This window comes from Leptonotus elevatus, chromosome 11, assembly GCF_054856555.1.
Source record: "Leptonotus elevatus isolate MCC_2025b chromosome 11, RoL_Lele_1.0, whole genome shotgun sequence".
NCBI lineage: Eukaryota > Metazoa > Chordata > Actinopteri > Syngnathiformes > Syngnathidae > Leptonotus > Leptonotus elevatus.
In genome coordinates this window covers 23,402,722-23,428,966 of record NC_141249.1, presented here as the reverse complement: position 1 = coordinate 23,428,966, position 26,245 = coordinate 23,402,722, and the positions used below count along the sequence as shown (strand labels likewise).

Here is a 26,245-nt window from a genome sequence, read left to right as displayed (position 1 = left end):
AGTTTATCTGCGATAAAAATGTGGGGATGCCAAAAAAAAATCGGAGGTAACACCTGTTTTTGTTCAGGGGCAAAATGGTGGCACGAGGATGCGAGTCTTCTTCCTCAAGATCTTCGCTGCAAAAATTTTGAGCTTCCAAAAAAGAGACTTTTCACGTTTCCTTTTACTTTGCCTGCTCTTTTTAATTGCCTGTTAAATGACTATTCTTTCTCATCCTTTTAACTTTTTGGACGGCCTTCTTTGTGTGCAGGCTGTGGGAAAGTTTCCTGAAATAGTGAGGTCATCCACCACCGACACCCCCCCCCCCCCCCCGCCTCCCCCGTCACCGTCACCCCCCCCCCCCCCAGCCCCTTCACACACTCTCACAGCATCGCATCGCATCCCCCCCCCCCCGGCCCCACCCCACCCCAAATTCACATGCTGTTCCCCTTTTTCCTGACCTGCGTCTCTGTCCTATTTCCACTTCCACATGGCGGATGTTGAATATAGATAATAGTCGGATTATCTCTCCTCTCAAAATGTCAAGTATAAGAGATAAAGGCCTTTTTTCCCTTGTCTGCATCTTTCTTACATCTTGGAAGTTATTCCAATTTTAAATGTCTGTCTGTGAACTGAGTTTTTCTTAAATCCGAGGGCCATCAATTTCACAACGCATCTGAATTGAGTCGTCCACTTCCATGTTGTGGAAAAAGTGACTCTACTGCCACCTATTGGCAACAAACCTGTAAATCACCTTGATAATGTTTGAAAGGCAGGACGTTTTGTCCACGTAAAAATGTCTTCTTCTCTTTTACTTCTGCCAAATGTTGTGTCTATCTGGGCATTGTTTTGTTTTATAAGAAGTGCATAAATGAAGTTCAAATGTGTCAAACAAGCTAGTCGAAATGAACAAATCAGAAAGTTTTTCTTCTTTTTACATCGAACTTGACAAAGACACAAATGATTTTCTTTAGCATGTTCCTCTCTCATTATTTGCAAGTGCATTTTACAATGCATTTAAAGTAGACACGCAATCCAAGCTTGAAAAGTGGAGCTTAGAATATTTTCATTACGAGACGGAATGCAAAATAATTTTTTTCTCACTATGACTTGTGACGCTTAAGTTTCAATAAGATGGGCAAGAAAATATTTTGCTAATTTCTGCAATCCTGTAACGCATTTCACATGAAACTGACGACTGCTGTATACAATAAAAGATGAAATCCAAAACGGGCATCTTGTTTGTGTTTTTAATGATCTGCAGAATACATCAGATAATATTAAAAACATGTGACATAGCAATTGCATGAATCCTGAGTTACATTGTCTATTTATCATAATGTACAGAATAATAACATCATAGGCTATATACAAAAATACAGTTGGTGACATAGGAAGAATATTTAGGAAAACTACTTTCAAACATCTGGATAAATATTTTGAGAAGTGTAAACACAAAGAAAAATATATCTCATATACAAGGAGAGAAAAAAATTACAGTTCTTTTTATTAAATACGCATTTTAAACTCACTTGACACATACATTTACAGACACATTTGTCTTTCATATGATATTTTTTATTGCTTGCCGTGTATATTAATAAGTAACGTATTATATGTAGTTTCCACAATAAGTGATCACGTGTCCCATCTATTTAGCAACGATGCTAATTGCTAACGCTTCATCCAGCTGATGAGTTTACAATACACATGATAGCGTTGGCGCCCTCTAGCGGCAACATCGGGAAGCACACTCAAAATTTGCATCAGTTTAAGTTTGAGCTCTGAAGTCCTCGTTAGCTGCTTGTGTTATTGTTCATGTTTTGCTTTGTGAATTTCACCAAGCGGGAATGTTTCATTTTTCATTCCATACATTTATGATGCTTAGTTTCGCCTTCACTTCTTGTGTGACCCGATCATGACCTTTGAGACAAAGTTGACGATAGCGCTCGCCGGCTGCTCGGGGTCGTGCTCGGCAAACAGATGGCAAATATTTTCAGTCTCGCTCTGAGATTTCCTTGCTACAAAGCCAAATATCCTGGGAAAAAAATAAGGATATTCAAATATTACAACAGCGTTTTTGAATCAAGCTAAATGATTGTGAAAGGGGGAAATGTGCCGTATGCACAAACACATAACGTGCACATGCAGTAATTATAATAATAATAAAAATAATATATTTATGGTACGCATTCAGTCAAAACGCTGTACAGTTGACAAAAAAAAACAAGTACAGATAAAAATGCAAACAATAAATTTTTTTGTAGTTTTGTAGATAAAAGACGACACAAATAAAACACCGCATACTATTAAAACAAGGCACCGCGTAAGAAATGAACAGAGTGATCGCCATGATTTGGGGCACAAATAGAAAAGGCTCATTTACAAAAAAAATGGATGTCAAAATCCGAGTAGAATTTCCCACCGGGTTCCAGGAACTATTTGATCGGATTTCCGATGACACCCCATTACATGTTGAAATTACGCATTTGTGAATGAAAAACTTACTTTGCAGTGGAAGCACTTCCTCTTGTCCATCTGTGTGGAACAAAATATATTCATTAGGGACAGCCATTCGAAAATATCAATGGCAAATTGTCATAAGATCTTCTTAGGATGTAAAATGTGGGTGTGTATATATATAAGCACAAAAAATGTATATATATATATATATATATATAAATAAATGTCGAAATAAATCCCAAAATAAATAAATACTGTTGTTTTTATTTCCATTTAAATTAATTTTTTGGATTTAATTTTTTTTATTGAATTATTTTTTAATATCCATTTTTATTTTAACTTTTATTAATTAATTAATTTATTTATTTCTAATTTCGGCAGTTTTGGTTCTCCATAAAAAAAACTCCCTGAGGAAATATTGTACTTATTCATTTTATAGAAATACAAAATGACTCTTAAATGTTGAATGACATTGCAAAATACTATCAGTCGCACGAAGATGACTGTTTAATTAGTCATGCGTGTGATAAATGTCAACTCCATCCATTACTCTGCTCGTTCCTGAACTGAAATTGTGAACATGTGGCGTCTTGTTGCACGCACACAGTAAATGTCACATGACTCACCTCCTGCCTTGCGGGTCCAAGGAACAGAAAATGACGGTATTGACTGCATAGTGTCGTCTGAAAAACAGCCTGAGGGGGACAACACAAGATTTGTTTTTTATGTTTAGGCGTGACAGATGTGATGTGATTTTTCAATTTGTGTATTTAGTCACTACGATGGTTCTTGGAGTGAGTTGGACGGAACCCCAGGGGTTCAGTGAGTCCGTCTCGACACGCCTGACTCAAGCGATTCCTGATGAGACATCCTTCGGTCATTTGCTTGGTTTATTTCTATCCTATCTCATACTATGTCGAGCAAAAAAAAAGGAAAGTGGTGGGACGAATATGAATTGACGTATAACATAATGTATGGTGTTCCACAGGGTTCCATTCCGGGGCCTCTGCTCTTCTCATTGTATCTGCTGCCACTGCCACTCAATCTTAAGAAAACAGCAGCTTTGGTTGTTTCCAAGCGCTCTCTCTCTCTCTCTCTCTCTCTCTCTCTCTCTCTCTCTCTCTCTCTCTCTCTCTCTCTCTCTCTCTCTCTCTCTCTCTCTCTCGCAATGGAGGTCAAGAACGGCCGCTGTCCAAATGTAAATACTCACTTCCTCTGGTTATCTGTGAGCGTGATGCCCTGCGCGGACACTTTGAAGTGGACGACGGTGGAGGCCGGCGGAGGGTCCATGGCGAGCGTCACCGTGGTGGCTTTCTGAACGGCCTGGTGTCCCGTTAGAGACTCCAATTCCACAGAGCCGAGGTACCACACGTTACATGCTAACAAAAAGTGGTTGTTTTTTTTAATTATATATAAACAAAAAGCTATCATGACTGAAATGCACTTGTAATATTTGGTTATTGAGTTAGATCAGAGTTTGGGGGGGGGGGGGGGGGATACGTGTTCAACTGCACAAACCACAATTACAGTTAATTACACTCCAATTGAATTGTAATTAAAATGACATTTTTTTTGTTGTTGTTATTTTAGTACCTGCTCCTTGCTTGAGAAGCTCAGCTGCCGAGTTTGTTGCCGTCTTTGCAGGAGAGTCACTCATTTCCTCAAACGGGTCTGACAGAAAAGAAAATGCCGCATAAGAAGTCAACGACTACATTTTTGGGAGAATTTCAGCAAGCGCAGTTAAAACTCTTGTATCGTCTCAAACAAAGTCAACGATCCTCTTCACGCCGTTATGATCAATTTGACATTCCATGTAAGTTCAAATTGTTACCTCTGTCTGGCAGAATAAGTTTGCAGGGTAGAGCCAAAGGTGTGATGGAGTGCTGACACACCAGAGCAGTGAGACTCCCTGACAGGAAAAAAAAAAAAAACAAGCAAAAAGAAGCACACGAGAAATGTTGAAATGAGGCACTTAATGGTTGCGCTGGTTAGCAGTAACCAGTAGGGGGCAGCAGTGAGACACGTAACGGTACAGCACGGTTGCTGGTCGTAAAGTGGTTCCCGTAACTGATTTGGGAATGGATGGATAGGATGGAAATGTTTGTATGAAGTATCAGTGGAGATATAATGTCCAGTACATGTGATTTGGGGGGGATATTATTTTTCTGATCTCATATCAGTCTGGCGGAATCTTTCCTCAAAAAAGCAGAAATGTGACCATTGTCAGTTCATTTTGCATCTTGTGTTAGACGATCAATAAGTATTTGACACATATCATTGTTGTAAAATGGCAGGCCCGGGTAACAAAACGCACCTGTCAAGTCCCCCCCCCCAACAACAAATGGATTCTCACCAAAGAACGGCTCATCGGGGCAGCCTTTGAGACGGACTCCTTTCTGCGTACACTCGATCAGGAAATGTCTCACCAGCTCATTGGACGGATCGACAACTGCAAAGACACAAAATGGACGTTGTGTTTACATTCATTCATACGGTCACAAAAAAGGCTTTCATTCAACTTTCATTGAACTTTGCCCTATATCACAATTCCGCTTTGCTTCCTGTCGTGACAGGAAGTAACGAGGTAACGTGTACTCATGTAACAAATCGGATCATTTTTTGTTTTTGATTTCATTTCAATCATTTATTTCACTCTTTTGTAAAAGAAAAAAAAAGACAATATAAAACAATATTCTTCATCGTTGAATGAAAAGGAGCAGAAAGAAAAGACAAGTCTTGTTGTATCTGCCCCGTTTCTACCCGGAGTTCATTTACAAGGTAAAGTAATTTTTAAAAAAAAACAAGAGCAAATAAATACAATTTATTAATAAATAAAATGTATTAATAAATAAAATGTATTAATAAATAAAATGTATTAATAAATAAAATGTATTAATAAATAAAATAAATAAAATAAATAAATGAAATAAATGAAATAAATGAAATAAAATAAAATAAAATAAAATAAAATAAAATAAAATAAAATAAATAAAATAAATAAAATAAATAAAATAAAATAAATAAAATAAAATCACACATCTGTACTCGGTTTACAATATGGTTTTGTGACATTCGTAACAACAAAATTGACAGTGGCAAAATGTTCATACTGAATCTGGTTTTCCTTGTGAACGTACCTTTTTTACTTTGATGCAGCACAGACGCCGGCGGAGTTGCGACTTTCATCGCCAAGCCGTAAGCCCCGCGGAATGAATGACTGTCTCTGACAATAAAAGAGCCGGGTTCTTTATCCTTTAACACGGAAATGGCTAGGAGAAGGTCAAGGGTGAAGGGGCAGAAAGATAAAACCCTCGTTGGAATCGTACGCTTCGTGCCTGACATGGCAAAACGCTTTTCACAAGCGCGTACGATCTGTTTGCACATGACTGCCAAAAGATGAATATTTACTCACACGCACACACAAAGATGAATATTTACCTTGATCTCTGGAAATGTCGGGCTTGTACCAGAACTTGGAAGTGTCCTGAACGAACTTGACAGTGTCCTGCTTATTGCCAAACTCTGAAACAAAATAAAAGTGAGACGTCAAGGGTTCGTAAAATCCCATTCAAAAAGAAAATGTTGATTCATATATGGAAGACATCACGTGAATTCAACCAGTATTAAAATCCACAAGCGATTATCATTATGGACGGAGACACCATTTTTAGGTTTCTTAGGTTTTATTTTGAGCTACTGAGTCCGAAATTGACATCCATTACTTTGAATGGCCTCCATTTTTTTTTAGATATCAATATCTTTGACCATTAATTGATTGAGAATTCATGTGCTTTGACTGTTTATGAAATTAGAAACAGAAATGAGTGTTTGTGCTTTGACGTCAGCTGTTTTCTCATTTGTTTACTGCTATTATTGGCAACATTTTGGCATCTTTAGTTTGTATTAGTTTTTGTGTTAGCTTTTGTTTTTTCTTTAAAAAATACCGGTATGCAATATTTGTCAAGTACAAGATAACTTCTTTTTTTTTTTTAGTTAACCGAGTACTGCGTAATAAAGTAATTTAAACTATAATTCCCAAATGAATGTTGGACCTTCTGTGTGGCCCAACAGTCATAACGAAATGAATGCATTTAATATGAACCTGAAAGCTCATGTATGACATTATAGACAAAAAAAGTGAAAACGGTCATTATAGTTTTAGTTAGTTTAGTTAGTTTTACTCAGTTTTATAAACATAACATGTAGTTTCAGATTTTGTTTTTTCGTTATTTCATTTTTGTGTGTGTTAATTTTCGCTCACTTTAAAAATATTTTCTTAGAAAGATTTTTACAGCCTCATCAAGAGAATAACAATGCGATTCATTTGAGTGTTATCATCACTTTTTTTAAGCAAAAAAAAAATAATGGAATATATTAAAAACTAAAGCCATCAAAGTCATCTTTGGATTCAGGGACTTGAAAATACCCGAAAAGCGTTGAAACGTTCTCGGCTGGCACCAAAATGTGCGTTGACCACTGCTATCACTTGTGTTTTCTAAAAGCTAAAACACTGTAAGTGCTCTCAGTGATATTTGTACCTGCTCCAGGTGATGGCGTCCCACTTAAACCTTTGAAGGGGTCAGGGGTCAGCGATGAGAAAGAAAGGCTGATGTGGCTAAACCCACTCGGTGACGGAAAGCAGGAGCCAAGGTCCCCGCCTTCGCCCACTTTCCTCTTTTCAGGCAACAGCGGAGGAGGGACGTCCCCGTCCCCGTCCCCGTCCCCGCCCAGGCTCAGGACCCTCAGGTCGCCCGTCAGGTCCCCCCTCAAGTCCCCCATGGCCTCCAGCAGGCTGCGCTCCAGGGTGCCGTTCACTGTCAGTAAGGAGGACAAGTCCGTCTCCGGCACGAGGACCCCCGGACGCGCAGCAAGTCCTTTGGGAGCCGCCCGAGGTGAACTGTGGGCATTCGGAGTGCTGCACTTGACGGGAGTCGACGACTGCGAGGAGGTCGGCGTCTGCTGCGGCCACATGGGAGGCGGCGTGGAGCTGAACATTGGGAATGAGGAAAAACACTTGACAACAATCCGAGTTTCTCAAGTTGAGCTTCACCTCGAACCCAGATCCAATTGACAATTACATTTGAAAAAAAAAAGGTTCTTTCTATCTGTTTCCGTTTTGCAGTAATTAGCGTTAGAATATAGCTACACTCTAAAAACAGTTGGGTCAAAAGTAACCCAATTATGGAGCAAAAATGGACCGATCCATTTTATGGGTCAATTGGACCCAACTTTCTCGGGTTGTTTTATACAAAATGACCCCATTTTTTGACCCAAGTAAAAGATCTTACCAATATTTAAGAGTTGTTTTACACTAAAAGACCCATTTCTTGACTCAAAGTTGGGTCAAATTGACCCAAGTAGAGGATCGGTCCATTTTTGACCCATAGTTGGCCTTTTTTTGACCCAACTGTTTTTAGAGTGTCAGTTTCATCGCAAGTCTTTTTAAAACACTGGGAAAAAGAGCTTGTTGCAACATGGCTGATCTCTCATACTCTACTGCTACCTGCTGGCCGTTTTTTGTAATAACTACCATTGCTTTAAGCATCCTCTTCAGGTCATAGGCTGCATCAAAGCCTTCTGTATGCTCTAGCATTTACAATAAAAATAAAATAAACAACGTATAAATACGTTTTGGGGACCATGGCAATATTTAAAATAGAACGTTTTTATACGTTTTTGGGAGCAAATGAGTTCAAAATCTGAAAATGAGCAAACCTGTCCATGTGTGGGACGGGGCTGCTTGATGACACAGAACACATGGAACCAAACGTCCGCGGACAGGAAGCAGAGCTCACGGAAACATCGGATCGGAACAATTCTCCGTCAACAGAGCTGCCCGTATGGTTTGCGCTGTCCAGGAAACTTCGGGAATCTAGAAGAGAGAAAAAAAGAAGACAGCAAAGGTCATTTTTTACCATTTTTGGTTCTTTTACTCAAATGCTAACTGGGCATAAATACCGCAGAACTGCAAAGGATTGTCACTTTTCTATGAATAAAAATGACTTCAAAATAAATAACCCCAATTTTTTTCGGTTTGTCTCAATGCTGCGTTATAAGCAATCAAATGCAGTGCAATGGTGACATGTTGTCTCACCATCGGGTAAGTTGTCACACTGAATTTTACAACATGAAATATCATGACAATGTGACAACTTAGCCACGTGACAACAAGCCCCAGTTGCCCCATATTACTCCAGCTCAACTTTAATCAATTAAATTCAATGCCATCATAAAATATTTAAAACTTAAACAGCCTTTTAATAGCCAAAAGAATCTTGACTGACTTTGAAAACAAAATTTGTTTACCTCACAGTGGAAGCGCGACGTAACAGAAAGAAAGTGTTCGGTCCGCTCGAAACGTCTTTTTAGTACAGCGGCTGACAAAATCTGCTCGTTCCAAAATCGCCTGCAATTGCACGGCAACATCGCGCGCTGGTTCTGGTATGACATCATCGCGAGCGGCAAGCAGGCTCAAACATCCAATCTGACAATCTTGACATTCAAACAATGTGCGTCATGCAGAAGACACAAATCCAGGCGTCCTCAGGCCACAAGCGGGCCTGGAGTACTATGAGTCACTGCAAAGGGAGTCAAAGGGGCTCCTTGTTCTGACAGACGAGCGGACCCCCCCCCCGCCGTCCCCCCCCCCCCCCCCCCACTTACCACTCCCACCACTCATTTTATTCAAGGAATCCGAGATGGAGGAATTTGCTTTTGAGACCAGCCTTGTTTCAAAAGAGCAACAAGTGACAATGCATCACCTTGAGTGGATTTTTTTAAGCGCACGTGTGCCGCGCCGGAATTCCTTCTTGAGAGCGTCCGTCAAGCGCAAGGCGGCTTGAAAGGCGTGACAAGCAAACACAACATATTTCATCACTTTCGTATTCTCAACGTTTTATTGATCCTTTTTGTCACATCCAGGCAAATGTTTCTCCCGGCATCTCTTATGCTCGTCTCTACTACTTTTCGTCTTGCTTCTTGTTCGAAGCTGTTCTAAACCACAGAACATCCATTTTTCCTTGGTCAATAACCAGGGGTGGCAAATGCAGGCCCAGAAAGTAAAAACCCTGCCACCGTTTGGCTTTAGCAACCTGGTGCTAGCTTGCTAGCTCCCCGGCTAGCTCCCATGGTGCTCGCGCTGCTTGGTTTGTGCCGACCGAGTTTTCGCTAACCCGCTTGCAGATGGCAAAACCAAAAAGGGCCCGCTCATCCAAAATGGACCCAAACATAAACAGGAATCCAACAATACACAGAAAATGTCAAAATATCAACCAAATTGGTGTCCATGTATTGAAATGAAATAAAAGCAGCGTTGAGGATTTTAGCCTGCGCCACTTGAGACAGCGATGGTCCAAATTCAGTAAAAGTCAATCAAGCTCAGGGCCCGCCGGGCCTTCCCGTCCTGCTGCTACCCAAAGTGTTGCAACTTAGCAGTCCAGTAAGCAAGCGTGCATCGGGTTTCCGCTTTGTTACAGCGCCAAGTTACACACGCAGCTGAGGAGGGAGGGAGGAAATCGTACGCGCGGGACAGATGACGAACGTGGCCAACGGTGACGCGACACAAAAAGTGAACAGAAACTAAATATTCACGGTCGCAGATGACGAATCGCTTCTCGAAATTCGATTCCAAATATCAACCGTCAAGAGGTTTGGTGTTGCGCAATGCCGTGCTTTTATTGATGTCACGTTAGCTCCATGAGATGGACTCAATTTATGACGTGGGGAAACGGTTCCAGACGTTTGAGCACGTTTTTTTCAGCAGGGTCCAAATTCCACAGTCGTTGCCCATCTGCTTAGGTCATCATGGCGGATGGACGGGGGGGCCTTTTAGCATTGGGCTCTGCAGGCGCCTCTTTATTAGGGAAAGCCGAGTATTTTTAAAGCTTGGATCAATGCGGATTTCAAAGCCGCAAAATCAAATCAAAACTCACGAGTTCCTTGAAAACAGTTTGGATTCCGTAACAAGCGGTAAACTCAAATGAAAACTTTGACTGGATGGATTTACGGTTACAGTTCGTTTCTGCTGTCCGGCGGTGAAATGGAAAAACAATAAATCGGCAAACGACGCTCACTTAGTTGGACGCGATTGTTTTAACATTTCAAAATAGTCTTTCAATGTCACTGCAAGAAATCCAAGCAACCCTCGCGGCCCAACACGAGCGAACTTGACAATCTCCAACAAATGACAGTCAGCTGCCAATCGACTCACGCAGAACGTCGGTGGGGCCGCCTTCATTTTCTCCATCCGTCTTCAATTAATGATCCATTTTACCAATCACGACATCTGACACTCAAAAGTTGCTCTTTTGGTGACTCGGAGAGTTAAAAAAAAAATATGCCAGCATGTTCTAGACCAGGGGTGCTCAAGTTTTTATTTTTATTATTATTATTATTATTATTTTATTTTTTATTTTTTATTTTTTATTTTTTATTTTTTATTTTTTATTATTATTATTATTATTATTTTATTTTTTATTTTTTATTTTTTATTTTTTATTTTTTATTTTTTATTTTTTATTTTTTATTTTTTATTTTTTATTTTTTATTTTTTATTATTATTTTTTATTTTTTATTTATTTAATTTTTTTTATAAAAACTGTAGGGAATTTCCAGTGTCGCATCAGTTTTATAAAGTGGAAAGTTGAATAAATCCATCAATTAAAGTTCCCTAAATATCTCAGTGAGCGACAAATGCATGCCAATGTCGCTAATTTGGGGTTTCCGTCAGGGTTTGAAAAAAGGTTTCGAAAAGACGGTGAAAAAAGGTCTGAATATGCTCGGAATGGGTTTTGCAACAAGTAAAAACTGTCTGTGAACAAATCCTGATGAAAACCCTCAATTTGCGACGTTCGCAAGCAATCAGCGCTCAGTGAGATACCAACTTGGTCGGCTTTTATTTCATCATCATCATCGTTCGTGCCCTCAAGTGGGAGAGAGAGAAAAGGCACGTTTGTGTTTAACGTTTGTGTAACGTTGCACAAGAAGAGAATGAAAAGAATACGAAGAATTTTGTAATCTCTGCCAGATGAGCGCGTACATACCAAGCGATGCGGTCATGATGTGACACTACGCCGGTTTCCTGTTTGCTCCCGAACCCCTGCCTCTTTCTCTTTTTGGTCTGACTTCCAGTGTGAACGGAGGATTCCCGACAAGCGCGCTTTTGGTCTCCTCCCGTCGACTTCAGAAACCGGAGCCGGTTCCGCTCGCGCTCTTTGTCAGGGCCCGGATCGCCGGCGACGCCATGGCCGATTCCTTTCCGATCCGCAGATGGAAAAAGAAGCTGTGTGTTCGTTGCTACGTGTTGTGACAGCGCTCCACTTCCATGGAGGACGGCGGGACCGAAGGAAAGGGGGAGGGAGGGAGAAGTGAGAGCCGGAGACGAGAGCCCACCCTCCCCTCCGGCCTTTTCCACTGATTGACCACTGAGCATTGTTCATTCTTGGACACTGTGGGCATTTTCCCCCAATCGGAATGAATTACACAGCCGGGGTCAAAGGTCGCATGTGGCCTTTTATGGGCAAAAGAGAGAAAAGGGGGCGACGGTGCTGGTGAATTGCGAGGAAGGGGGTGGGGGGGGGGGCGTCATCTAGGGGGGGAGGGGGGGGGTGGCCTTCTGCTTACTACAAACACTGAGACAAAGGCATGCAGACACAAAGTCTCCCGCCAGGCGTCAAATCGGAGCACATCATAGATTTCTCTCAAAAGCTCCTGACAGAATTGTCTTATGTTCACCTTTTGTTTTGGCGAACGCATGTGCCTTGGGTTCAAGCCCTTTTGACACTGGTAATGAACTGAAAAGTCCATCTGCCTGAGCGACAATACCGCCACCAACCAGTCAGAAAAAGGTAAAAAAAAAAAATCAACTTATTATTGAGTAATAATATAACAAAATCTCTCATATAGTGGCTAAAAATCACTTTAACTCATTCACTGACTGAAGCAACCCCCTTTGCTCCCGGCTGTTTTGCTGGATTTGGACTGATTTTGCAAGGCCCACACAATATTGTGTTCTATTGCTATAAAAACATGGAACCTACCAAAAGAAAGACTTAAGTCTTTTCTTTCATCAGGAAAAAAAAAGCATATTTCTATCCTTTTCCGTTTTGCAGCAATTAGCAAGTTTTATCATTATTCACATTCCTGCTGAAAACACTGTCAAAAAGAGCTTGTTGCAAAATGGCTGATCTCTTATACTCTGCTGCCACCTCTGGCCGTTTTTTGTAATAACTACCATTGCTTTAAGCCACCTTTTCATGTCAGAAGCTGCATCAAAGCTTTCTGTATGCTCTTGCATAAAAAAAATAAAATACGTTTTTGGGAGTGAAGGACAAAGTATGAAAAAACATGTTTACACGTTTTTGGGTTTGAATGAGTTATAAAAGATTCATTCAATGAATTGTTCAAAGACATCTCCCTTGCGTGCTTGAGCAAATCATTTAATTTGGTGCTGCGTTCAAAATATTTTTTTAATGAGGCTTCCTAAAATATAATCCGTATGCTAATATGCTAAACTCATGTTGCACTTCATTTGCTCAATGTTTATTGAAATAAAAGCCCGTAACTGAAAAGCCAAATTACATTTTCTATAGATCCCACAGTAGAATAACTTTTAAAATATTCATTTCAATTCAATTGTCAGAGTGAGACATGGAAATTAGTGGTGCCGATCGATTGGCAACCGATTGTGATCGAATGGGATTTCCGTGTAAAAGTATGTGATTTGCATATGCCGATCAATGCCTTTCATTGCCAATCACAAAAAAAGCGATCATCTCTGCAAATTTCAATTTGAAAGATTTTGTCTCATTCGTCAATTAACGGGATAGAGAGAGAGAGAGAGAGAGAGAGAGAGAGAGAGAGAGAGAGAGAGAGAGAGAGAGAGAGAGAGAGAGAGAGAGAGAGAGAGAGGGAGAGAGGGAGAGGGAGAGAGAGGGAGAGGGGGAGAGAGGGAGAGAGGGAGAGAGGGAGAGAGAGAGAGAGAGGGGGAGAGAGGGAGAGAGGGAGAGAGAGAGAGAGAGGGAGGGAGAGAGGGAGAGAGAGAGAAAGAGAGAGAGAGAGAGGGAGAGGGAGAGGGAGAGAGGGAGAGAGAGAGAGAGGGAGGGAGAGAGAGAGAGAGAGAGAGAGAGAGGGAGGGAGAGAGAGAGAGAGAGAGAGAGAGAGAGAGAGAGAGGGAGAGGGAGAGGGAGAGAGGGAGAGAGGGAGAGAGAGAGAGAGGGAGAGGGAGAGGGAGAGAGAGAGAGAGAGAGCGTTCAAATGAAACACTTGAATTTGACAACGATTAAAAGCTAACGTCAATGTCCTGATGATCGTACATTGTAACTTTCCTGTCGAGTTGAGTGACGGCTCCTGCCATTGCCTCGGGTCATTATTTGTGATGACAGTAATCACTGTAAACATGACATGGAAATAATTGAAGCGGGAATGTAAGTGTCCTGAAGGGTCACATTCTTTCCCAGACATTCATCTGACTTTCAAGTGGTAAACAGGAAGCAGTTGTCTTTCTGAATTGACGGTGTTGTGGTTTTGTTTCGTCCAATTATTTTTTTTTACAGTGTACAGTATATCTCATTAGATGTCCTTTCAAAATAAATGTTAGTATAATGAATGCTACCATCAAAAGGACATTAAAGAATTTGTAGTTATTTTCACTTTAAAATTTTTTGAAATTATGGTAAAAAATTATGAATTTTTACTGTTAATTTCTCAGTACATTACAGTTTTTTTCTCTTTTTTAGGGTTTTAAAATTGAAATTTACATTTTATTCCATTAAATAACAGACAAATATTTGTGAAATTACGCGACATTTGTGAACGTATAATCAATCAATATATATATTTCTAATAGCAGTTTTTTTTTTTGTAAAATAACAGAAATATTGTGCGCTTTTACAGTTACCGTGATTTCATGTTGTTTTACATTTGACATGCAAAAACAGAGTTTATTTTTGTATTAAATGATATTTTTAAAAATACAGAAATAAACTGTAAATCAAAAAGTAAAATTCTGTTATAGTAAAGTTTTGTTTTTGTTTGTTTACAGTGTATCAAATGCTCTCTGGTTCATTTCTGACATAAGTGAAAAAATTCATACACTGGCCTCTCCGGATGTCCCGGCAACAAAAGACCCCATCTCGCGTCCCCGCCCACAACAGGATGTGTGTGGACATCCTGTCAGCAGTGGTCTTCCTTTATCAGCCCAAACTATTATTAGACATCCAGCGTCAGCTGTTGTGCCCGCGGCCGCGCTACGACAAAATACCCCAAGGATCAAGAATTACAGCACAAAGTAGAACTCAGACAAATTTGAAAATGGAGGTGCGGTCTCAAGTGAGATGAACGCTTTGTCACTCACGGAGACGAACAGACGGCAACTTATCTTAAAGCCGCCTAATTTTCACTTGTGTGTAACTTTCTGTACCGTACGTAGCATCACCAAAAAACAAAACAAACGCACACAAAAACATCATCAAATAAATTCTCACTTGTCAGCAGAAAAAGAAAAAATCTGCCCTGGCATTTTGAGAAACTCGAAGACGGGACGCATGGCTCGCCGAAAGGTCAGAAATGGTGTAAATAGGATGCATGCTAATCGGGGTAATAATAAAAATAATAATAATAAAAGTGGGTGAAATGACGAGTATAATGTAACCTGTTACGTTGGCTTATATTGTACTTCAATCTCGTGCGTTTGCTAGCTGACAGCCAACCAGGGAAAATCTTCGCCCATTTTACTGCCTAAGGAAATCAGCGTGGACGTTCGGCGAAACTATTGTCTAAATTTGGCTGAATTCACAATGCTTTTCTCACAGACACATTTCCATAACTTTACAGTATTTGGTGGTGTCATTTCACACTTAACTCACACTTCACTGAAGCAACCCCCTTCACTCCTGGCTGCTTTACTGGATTTGGACTGATTTTGCAAGGCCCACAGAATATTGTGTTCGATTGCAAAAACATGGAACCTACCAAAAGAAAGATTAGACTCTCTTCTTTCATCAGAAAAATAAAAGTATCTGTTTCCATTTTGCAGCAATTAGCATTAGAATATAGCTAAGTTTCATCATTATTCACAAACCTGTTCAAAACATTGGGGGAAGAGCTTTTTTTGCAACATGGCCCTGGTTGATCTCTTATACTCTGCTGCCACCTGCTGGCCGTTTTTGTAACAACTACCATTGCCTTAAGCGACCTCTTTATGCTCTAGCATTTAAACAAAAAAATACATTTTAGGATGAAACGTATAAATACGTTTTTGGGATGATGGCAATATTTAAAATAAACTGTTTTTGGGAGCAAATGGATACACAAACAATTTCAGTCAATTTGACATATGTTCTTAACAAACCGGTATATACATGAATAAAGTAAGGCAATCGTGACAAAAGGAACAAGACCTTTCCCTGCCTTGAACTCGACCTGATTTACCAAAAACAAAGTCGTGCCCACATTGTCCACCAATAGCAACAACATCCTTGCCAGGTGTGCGCGTGCGTGTGTTATGCCAAGACAACATTCCAGCCATCTCTTGAACCCTGTCTGGCAGCAAAGCGGGCTCTGTTTGAGTTCAAACTTCCTTAGCAGTCAAGCAGAAAATCGTGCCTACACGCTTGCATATATAAATGGTCATGTGCCGGTGAGAAAGCTGACCTTGTGTCCAGCAGCTGCGTTGGGCCCACTGGCCGCCCGTCCTCATATGAGAAAACTCGGAAATGCTTTCCACTGGGAAAAAGAGAAAGGACACGGATAAGATTGCAAAAACGCAGCGACGAGCGCTCCCGCGGTGTTGACGAGACGACGTCGTACCATACGGCGTTGGCGGAGACACTGGAAAAGATGGAGTTGGCGGCGGGACGCATTCAAAGCTGCCACTTTGGCCGCGGCAGTCCACGCAGTTCAACTTCTTCTTACAAGGAGGAGGAAAAAAAGAAGATCAATATTTTTTTTTTTACAGTCTTATGAGGTGATAAATGCACACGTGCGTCAGCAGATATCAGTCTTGTGATGCGTGTGCGTGTGCGTGTGCGTGTGCGTGTGCGTGTGCGTACAGACTGTTTCCGTGTAAACAGGCAGGCTATTCATGCCAGCCGGCAACAGAAGCGCATGAAAGGTCAATTCGCAGAAAATGACAAAAGTCAGCAAAATGCAGTGAAAATGCTAACGTTTTGCAACCTTCGCATTTGTGGGTTTTCATGTATAATCATTCCGGAGGATTGACCGTGCCGCCATTGATGTCATACTCATTCAAAAGAAATGCCGTTATCACCAAAATGGAATGTTGTTTTTTCATGCCTTTTGCCCTACAAAGTTTTATGCAAAACAATGTTTTTGTTTAACCATAGTTTAGGATGGCTGCGATGAAAAAAGATTGTTAAAACGAAAAGGCATGATTTTCTATTTCTACAAATCATGGAGATTTCACGAATTTAATCGAGAGGAAATGATCGCTGACTGTATTCCGTGACATAAATCATCTTTTTGTTTTTGGATCATCGCATTTTGCAACACTCAGGTAAAGTCCAAAATTATTCCTGCTCAAGTCAAATTTGGAGTTAATGGGTTTTAATATTTGGTAAATGACCATCATTTACCTGGAAATTACTCGAGAGTAAAAAATGCTGTCAAATAACACCGGTCAACAATTTGATTACTATTTCTTCTTCGTCTTTTTTTTTTTACTCAAAGATGCAAGTAAACATTTCTTAGATAATTTTTGGGTGTTAGTTCATTCTGAATATGCCCTCTTTTTTTATTATTATTATTTTAGCACATGAAGTTTTCATAATAATAACAATATTATAAAAAAATAAACAATATTACAGTGTATGTATATATATATATATATATATATATATATATATATATATATATATATATATATATATATATATATATAAATATACATATATACATATGTATAATAGATTAAACTTAAAAACAAAAGATGCAAATCTATCTATTAAAAAAACCTAATATGCTAGAAAAAGAGCAAATAATATTTTTTTTAATCAGCGCCAACAATCCATTGAGCTAACCATGAAGCCATCTCTGATTAATTGACATATTCATTAGAACTTAAGAAAACCATAAACTACAAAAAAAAAATCTACCTTTTTTTCCTGAAATGCTTCTCTGAACTTCTAGCTTTCATGAGACAACCAAACATTAATATTATACCAATAAGCACATTTTAAACAATGTGCACACTGTGCTTTATTTCGCTTATGACATCATCAATGCTATTGAAAATCAGCATAATCGCGAGGCTAAAAGTGTTGCAACGGTGATATTGGAATACTGTCAGCTTCCATTTGGTGAGATTTGGTGCTCCTGAACTGTTTACCCGCGAGGACAAATGGGAAGGAGCGCTGACCAGGAAGTCCGCCAAGCTTTGAGGTCCTTCCCCGAGACCATGAAAACCCGTCCAGCCACTCGAGTCGTCGCTCACGTCGCTGATCTGCTTCTGCCGCCGCCAGCCTGAACATGAGCAGAGAGATCAACGTGAAAAAGTGAAGATAGGAAACCGGCAGCGTGCAAGGCAGATGAAGGGGAGTCGCTCAGTCGGACAGATAAGATTGTGAAACGCAATCGCTCGAGAGATCAACTCAGTCATGTGACTGCATTCCCACTAACATGTCTATTGTTGTAGAACTTTGAACATGAAATATCACACTCTAAAAACAGTTGGGGTCAAAAATGGACCCAATGTTTTGAGCTGTTAAAATTAAATTAACAATTCACAAAGCAACCCAGTTTTGGGGGTTATTTTGTGGGTTATTCATTTCACCCAACTTTTTTGTGTTAACTGAGTAACCCAATTTAAAAAATGGCCCAACCCTACTATTTGAGTTATTTGACCCAAAATGTTGGGTTAAATTAAACTAGGTACCCACTGTTGGGTTATTCATTTGAACTCATTGAAACAACCCAATTGAACTGGGTCCAAAATGAAATGACCCAACTTTTTGAGTTATTTAAATTTGCCAAAGACATTAAATTAACAATTCACAAAGCAACCCAGTTTTGGGGGTTATTTTGTGGGTTATTCATTTCACCCAACTTTTTTGTGTTAACTGAGTAACCCAATTTAAAAAATGGCCCAACCCTACTATTTGAGTTATTTGACCCAAAATGTTGGGTTAAATTAAACTAGGTACCCACTGTTGGGTTATTCATTTGAACTCATTGAAACAACCCAATTGAACTGGGTCCAAAATGAAATGACCCAACTTTTTGAGTTATTTAAATTTGCCAATGACATTAAATTAACAATTCACAAAGCAACCCAGTTTTGGGGGTTATTTTGTGGGTTATTCATTTCACCCAACTTTTTGTGTTAACTGAGTAACCCAATTTAAAAAATGGCCCAACCCTACTATTTGAGTTATTTGACCCAAAAAAGTTGGGTCAAATTAAACTAGGTACCCACTGTTGGGTTATTCATTTGAACTCATTGAAACAACCCAATTGAACTGGGTCCAAAATGAAATGACCCAACTTTTTGAGTTATTTAAATTTGCCAATGACAGTTTGTTGGGTTGTTTGGTGTTGGGTCAAAAATGGCCCGACACAATTTTTTGAGCTATTTAACCCAAAAATCTAATTAAATTAATAACCCACAAAACAACCCAATCTGTTGGGTTATTCATTTGAACCAACGTTTTAAGTGGACTGAAATAAACCAATTGAATTGGGTCCACAATGAAATGACCCAACTTTTTGAGTTATTTAAATTTGCCAATGACAGTTTGTTGGGTTGTTTGGTGTTGGGTCAAAAATGGCCCGACACAATTTTTTGAGCAATTTAACCCAAAAATCAAATTAAATTAATAACCCACAGAACAACCCAATCTTTTGGGTTATTCATTTGAACCAACGTTTTAAGTGAACTGAAATAAACCAATTGAATTGGGTCCAAAATGAAATGACCCAACTTTTTGAGTTATTTAAATTTGTCAATGTCAATTTGTTGGTTTGTTTGGTTGGTTCTTTGTGGGTTATTCATTTGACCCAAATTTTGGGGTTCATTGAATTAGGTCAAAAATGAACCGACCCAAACTTTTTCAGTGTATTAACCCAAAAGTATGTGTCAGATAACCCACAACGCAACCATTTTTGGGGTAAATTTTTGAGTTATTCATTTGAGCCAACTTTTTGGGTTGGCCCCTTTTTGATCCAATTTGGGTTATTTTCGACCCAAATGTTTTTCGAGTGTATGATCCACTTTTACAAGCAGAAGCAGCATGGGAAATATACTGCAAGGTGATATTGACGTTTGTATGAAACACACACACACAAACACGCAAATCAATCAGTGTGTTCATAAGATTGCGATGCGCCGTCATCAAGATGACGACAGAAGGCATCACTGTGAAAAGATGGCGGAACATAAAAGAACATCTGTTGGGACAAAAAAAGCCTCCTGGTGAAGCCTCAGCGAGCAAACATATTTTTTATTTGTGGAACATTCTTACATTGGCCTGTTGGGAAATATATCAAAATATGTTCTTAAATAAATTGGCTGGTCCTGATAAAGCCAATCAGATCAATGTAAAGAAGTCTAATAAAGGGCCGATGTTAGATTCTGATGATATGATAATCGCGAGCAAAAATATTGCGGAAGCACGCAATTAAAATCACAGCTCTAAAAATGTCCTTATTCTCAATATTTGCGTAAATGAAAAGAGCATTTTTTTTCTGCACATCAATGTATTTTTTCATGATAAATATCAAACACCCTTGAATTGAATGTCCATACGTACCAGTCAGATGCGTATTTCCTTGATTACGGAGGCCGGCGCTTTGGACGGAGGTGGATCGTGACAGCGGGGCGCAGCCGGTCGGGACGGGGACAAAGGTGGGATCCAAATCCAGAATCAGTTGGTTCAACTGCTCGATGGAGTCATCGACGTCGACAGACAACAAAGCAAATTCTGCTTCTTGGGAAACGATTTCATTTGCGAAATGCGCTGACCGCACGGCGTCGAAAATGTCCGACTTTTGGGGAACGCCGCAAGCATGAGCTTCTCCCCGCAGACCTCGCTGCACCGCTTCCTCGCTGCTGCGCCCTCTGCTTGGCGTACGAGGAGCCACAAATGATGATGATGATGATGATGATGATGATGATGATGATGGCTTTTCTGGCCATATTTTGTCCGAGCTGCGCTCTCCATTTGATACGAAGGTATTTTGGGATTCTATTTCCTGTTGAATGCCGCCGTGATTGAAGTCAGCGTGGGCTAATATTGGCTTTCGCGGCTGATTCTCAGTAGGAAGTGAACAAATATGACATGTCGCGCCTGAAGAACAAGCTGCCTCATCGTCCACATCTTCCAATATATCTGTCTCCCTTTGCCCAGGTGAAGACCAGTCAGCAGTCGGCGCGGGTCCCAAGCAAGGTTCATCTTTCGACATCCCCTCCGTTGTGCTCTCGCGTGCAGCCAGCTCAGTCATGGCCGCCAGAAGAGGCTGGCAAATATTGCCACTCGTGTCTTGTGCTGCCAGTTCCCCACCTCTTAGAAGCCGACGCAAAGGCCTGAACGAATGCCGGCAGACGCCGTTTGGTCAGCGCAGCTCAAGGAAGGAACAATCTTCATCATAACTCCTCTTCCTCACCCAGGCAACTCGGCGTCATTCTGTGGCATGAGCTGGAGGTGTTCGGCTGTGAAGACACAAAAAAATGGTTTTCATTGCAGTGATTAAAGGCCAGAGGTGTCAAGTCCAGGTTTCAGAAAGTAAAGGTCCTGCCACGGTTTGGCTTTATCCGCAGGTGCTAGCTTGCTACTGTTAGAGTAGACAATATTTGTATTCTACTCTTTGCGTGTTCAATTAACTGAATGGTGAGATTCTGGTGAAGAAGTCCCTTTGCAAAGGTATTATAATTATCAGAAGCTTCTGATCACACAAAATGAAGACACCCAAACCGTGTTCCGTTCAGATTGTGTGTCCCTCCTTCTCCTGCACATCATTATTTATTGAAAAGTGGGTGAATACGAAAAGTCTCCTCTCCCCTCCCTTCAGCACAAAAAAAAGCATCAAGTTCCCATGAATACAAATCAGATTAGAATTGAACAATAATACATCAGCCTGTCCTCGGACTCTCTTCGACCGACTGAGACCGGTACTAGGCTATACTCCCTTTTAGATAATATAAAAAAGAAACGTGTTGCCCTTCTTTTCTCAGGCGAGAGAGACAGATAAGAATACAATAGACAATACTATTCATTGAGCTATACTGAGTTAACATAATTATACCTACATCTACACAGTTATAACTAAATTCAAAATGGTTAAAATATAAAGTAAAACAGTAAAAATGTTAACAATGTCAACACTACACCACGGGAGCTAGCAACTAGCTTCGTTCACCTGCTCGGGAGCTAGCTCGCTAGCTCGCTAGCTCGCCAGCGTCAATGGCTATAAAGCCAAACGGTGGCAGGGTCTTTGACTTTCTGGACCTGGATTTGCCACCTCTGTCAAAGGCAGACAAAGTGTTTGGTGTGTCGGAGGATGGTGCGCGCATGTGTGTGTGTGTCACGCAAATAACACGTCTGTCACAGAAATCCGCCTGAGGTCAGACCAAGCTGGTTGTTGATTGTTCACACACAGAAAGCGCAGGCACTTAAAGTCACTCCAACTGTCAAACTTTAACAGACTCACACCATCAACACACTTTTGGATTGAAACATGCTAGAAAGTCAAATATAGAGAAAGGCCAATATGTTTTTTTTTTCAGGGCTGATACCGATTAGCCGTGGCCAAATTTAGGCCAATAATTTGGAGCCGGTATTCATTTGCTGTAAAAGGGAAAGTGTTAAGAGTCAAAATGTGTGATAGTGCAAACTCCAACACTTGGTTGAAATTAAAGATGGATCAATGGATTTGGGGGGTTTCCAGGGCCAATACCAATTATTAGTAGTCAATGTGGCCAATAACCCATATTTGTAACCAGTATTTATTTGCAATAAAAGGGAACATACTGGCGGCAAAACATTAGAAATACAAACTCCAAGTCTCACTTTATTGAAATGTCTTTAAGCAGATGTTTATTGAACACATTTGCAAAATGTTGAATTATAAAAAAAATTTTTTTAGATGATTGCAAAAAAAAAGTTCAAGGAGCTCCCAGCGTCATCAGCATGTCTTCAAAATTTTAATGGAAATTCAAACAATAGCTCCCTCTTTTTTTTTTGTTATGTTACATTTTCATTCCGAGAGTTCCCAGGGTCAGCACCATCTTCTATAAAGTTAACAGAAAAATGTACATAAATAGTTTCCACGTGCTTTAAATTGATTTATTATCGGCTGTCAAAATTTTGGAAAAAGTCAAGATGCCGACATTCCTCAAAATACCGATCGAGAATACCACACAGGTTCTTGCGATGAATGCGTTGAAGCTTAAAGTTCATGCACTGCTTGCAACAATACATCGAGTGCATACCAGGACTATATGAGCGCAGCCTCTTAAGTCCAGAGAGGCAATAAATTCCAGACACGCATGGTAAAGTCTCACCGTTGGCCTAATAGATCTCTCACACTTGTTGATGTTCACACAGCACAGTTCATTTTCAAACATCTGTTACAAGATGAAACGTTACATGTGCATCTAATAACAACAACGGCATACTGTACCTGCTGTCAGGAGAAAACGGTCACTATTCCCTCTGCAGACAATCAAAGTACTGCTTGATTTTCCTCAAAGTTGTTGAAACATAAACAGAAGATGACAAGCTCGAAGGAAAAAGACGCAAGGACGTGAAAAAATGCATCGATCGTCTCTTTCCTCGTCCTCTGCCGTCCGTTCGGACTGGCAGGCAGCAAAACAAGAAAGTAACTTACTCTCAAGGTGTTAACGGCCCACCCCCAATGCCCTCCCGTCTGCCTCTCCCCCCCACCCACGTCCCTTCTTCCTCGCCTCCTCCGTCCGTCCCAATCAATCTCCGCCTTCACCGGCGCCGCCGCTTGGAAAAGTCCCTTCCTCTGCTTTGCCTCTTCCTCCCTCTGCATCCTGTCCCACTTGACAAAAGGTATATGCGCTTTTTTTTTGCCATCATCGAACCAGCATTCAAGCACCGTCACATACAAAAAAAGCAGGCACAAAAAGAGTGTTCATACTGCACACGTGATGTCAGCAATCAGAAAATGTGCAAAGGCCTTGAGCTGCTCAAATATGGGGAAGGGAATGTAAACATAGAGGCGGGCACTGTGTACTGAAGGGGGAAGGGACAAATTGCAACCTGCAACTTGAACCTGAAAGGCACAAGAGGAGCACGAATTTACACTCTAAAAACAGTTGGGTCAAAAAGAACCCAATAATGGGTCAAAAATGGACAGATCCTCTACTTGGGTCAATTTTACCCAATTTTCTTGGTGGTTTTAAACGAAACTTTTTTTTTTCCTCAAAATTGGGTCAGATCGTCTACTTTGGTCAGTTTGACGCACCTTTGGGGCAAAAATTGGGTTATTTTCTATAAAACAACCCAGAAAGTTGGGTCAGATGCTCTACTTGGGTCAGTTTGAACCAACTTACTGGGTTGTTTTATAGAAAATGACCCAATTTTTTGCCCAAAGTTGGGTCAAATTAATCAAAGTAGAGGATCTAACCCAATTTTGGGTCATTTGGGGGGGATAAAACAACCCAGAAAAATTGGGTCAGATCGTCTACTTAGGTCATTTTGAACCACCTTTGGATCCAAAATGGGGTCATTTTCCATAAAACAACCCAGAAAGTTGGGTCAGATGCTCTACTTGGGTCAGTTTGAACCAACTTTCTGAGTTGTTTTGCACACACAAAACAGATAATTTTGTATATAACAACCCATACAGTTGGGTCAGATATTTGGGTTAATTTGACTCAATTTAGGTCTTTTTTTCTTTTCTTTTTTTTATAAAACACCCAAGAAAATTGGGTCAAATTGACCCATAAAGTGATCGGTCCATTTTTTTTTTATCCATAATTGGGTTACTTTTGACCCAACTGTTTTTAGAGTGTAGGAGACAGGAGGCAGATAAAAGTGAGACAGAGTGCGCAGCATAGATGGCGAGATAGAAACGAGAGAAGGCGGGCTCAAGGTTAAAGTAAAACCACCTGTGGTTGAAAACAACATTCTTGAAACTGGCTCTCTTGCCGTTTGCCGCACTCATCATGCTTGCTCGTGTGTACTTGACATCATGGCAACGTGCGTTTCCAAGTCCGTATAGGTTTGTTTACATGCTACGCTACTGCGATGCTCTTCTTTGGTGGAAACCGAAATTGCACAGCAGGTCAGAGCAGATTGAGCAATAGCATAAAACAGATGGAACGGCAGTTAAAAGTCATTGTTGCCGCTGACTGTGTGCTTTTGGCTTGCTGTTTTTCTTTGTGAAACTCTGGAGAAAACAAAATAACAAGGTTCTGGTCTTCCTGGCGTCTCGATGAGTGTCACTGGAAACATTGCCAAGGATGTCAAAGACTTTTGTAATCACAACAGTTGTAAACTGTTGACAACACAATTACAGAACGCACAAGACCACAATCCAGCAAAGGCGCATTCATTAATACCAAATAACCAACAAGTCCTATCACGGGTGAATAAATAGCAGTCACTTAAATTGATTTTTTTTTTTTTCACAAGACACAACGTTACATCTACTCACAGCTGTCACAAAAGATCACCTGTTATGCTGTTAAAACATGAAGACACAACAAATGACAGTCGAGAGCAGAGCTCTAAGGCCAAACCATTTAAATTTGGATGAGCAACACATTTGTTGTTCTTCATTAAGTAGCTTCACAATCCAGTATGAGTGAATTATGTCACAGAGGTTTCATGTTCTGACTATTGAACTCGATACCAAAACAGACATTTAAAAAGGAACAGAAAGTGAGAAATAAATGAGCAAAAAAAAGAAAGAAAAGAAAAAAGGAATCATGTTTGTTTCCAGATAACAGGATTCTCCATACCAGCTTTGTCAAGTCACTCCTCTTGAAATGAATCGCGCCGTCCAGAGTCCAAGAGTTCTCGTTCAGTCCAGATTTAGACAACATTGTCTTTTAAACCTCACAAGTTTTGCTCACGCATGCCTTCATCTTATGCAAACGCCAAATAACACCAGTTGATTCGTTGGGTCCAAACAAAAAAAACTATGATGACTGGTTGAACCTGTGCACAGTACCTATATTCAAACACGCTGCAACTTCAATCTCAAGTCCTGTCAAACGTGAATAAGTGTTATTTATATATTTATTCACTACTTCCTACTACCGCCACACTACAATATTGTAGCGCAGCAGTGCCCCCACCTGGGCGTTTGTTGAACTTCATGAATGATTGGTTTACTATAGCTTGCTTGCTTTCTTTCAACATGTTTGCTTATTTTGAACAAGTTCCAATATATTTAATTGAGGATCTTTTTTTTTTTAAATAGATATGTGCTAAAATAAAATAAAAGTAACACAATTCTACTATAGTCTAACAGTAAATGTATCGCACCTTTAGCCTAAAGTCGATTGTAGTTTTTTCTGCAGCTGTATTGGCATCAAGCAGAGTGGAGACACATTTGGTTAATCAATAACAGATTAAGATTGAAACGCACACGGCATTAGTACAGTAGTTGAGACAAGCGCGGTGGAATGTGGACTATGGCTGCGACCTGCAGGTTATGAATGCCTCCACGGGGAAAGTCACATTATGTCTTTGAGAATGTGACTTTTGACAATGAGTTAGTTCCTATCATTTAACATCTGTCGTATGCCAGTAGACAGATCTGGGAAACATGGGAAGGGATTCACGTAACGAGAACATCAATGTTATTCCTTCATGAG

At 40.2% G+C, this 26,245-nt stretch overlaps 1 protein-coding gene across 5 annotated transcripts; it reads right to left on the bottom strand.

The window, feature by feature from the left end:
• Window positions 1–1,215: 1,215 nt before the first annotated feature.
• On the bottom strand, window positions 1,216–25,629 carry LOC147166569 (tensin-3-like). 5 transcript variants are annotated; one of them, XM_086090213.1, is made up of 16 exons: window positions 25,385–25,629; window positions 20,205–21,103; window positions 17,786–17,919; window positions 16,249–16,348; window positions 16,093–16,164; window positions 8,158–8,314; window positions 6,981–7,429; window positions 5,881–5,964; window positions 5,580–5,711; window positions 4,796–4,891; window positions 4,274–4,351; window positions 4,036–4,113; window positions 3,653–3,821; window positions 3,069–3,137; window positions 2,488–2,517; window positions 1,216–2,017 (listed from the first exon to the last, which is right to left on the bottom strand). In XM_086090213.1, the coding sequence occupies exons 2-16, from the start codon at window positions 20,893–20,895 to the stop codon at window positions 1,876–1,878; spliced, it is 2,481 nt and encodes an 826-aa protein (XP_085946339.1). In that variant the 5' UTR covers window positions 20,896–21,103; window positions 25,385–25,629; the 3' UTR covers window positions 1,216–1,875. The 5 variants fall into 5 exon arrangements, with proteins under 5 accessions (XP_085946339.1, XP_085946337.1, XP_085946340.1 ...); XM_086090211.1 differs by lacking the exon at window positions 25,385–25,629 and adding an exon at window positions 23,074–23,275; XM_086090214.1 differs by lacking the exon at window positions 25,385–25,629 and adding an exon at window positions 23,074–23,275 and having other exon boundaries at window positions 16,249–16,345.
• Window positions 25,630–26,245: the final 616 nt, after the last annotated feature.

Coding starts and splice junctions, on each gene's coding strand:
- LOC147166569 (XM_086090213.1), bottom strand. CDS start 20,895: ATGACTGAGCTGGCTGCACGCGAGAGCACAACGGAGGGGATGTCGAAA. Junction 4,114..4,273: donor ACTTATTCTGCCAGACAGAG/GTAACAATTTGA, acceptor CTTTTCTGTCAG/ACCCGTTTGAGGAAATGAGT. Junction 3,138..3,652: donor CTCACAGATAACCAGAGGAA/GTGAGTATTTAC, acceptor TGTCCCCCTCAG/GCTGTTTTTCAGACGACACT.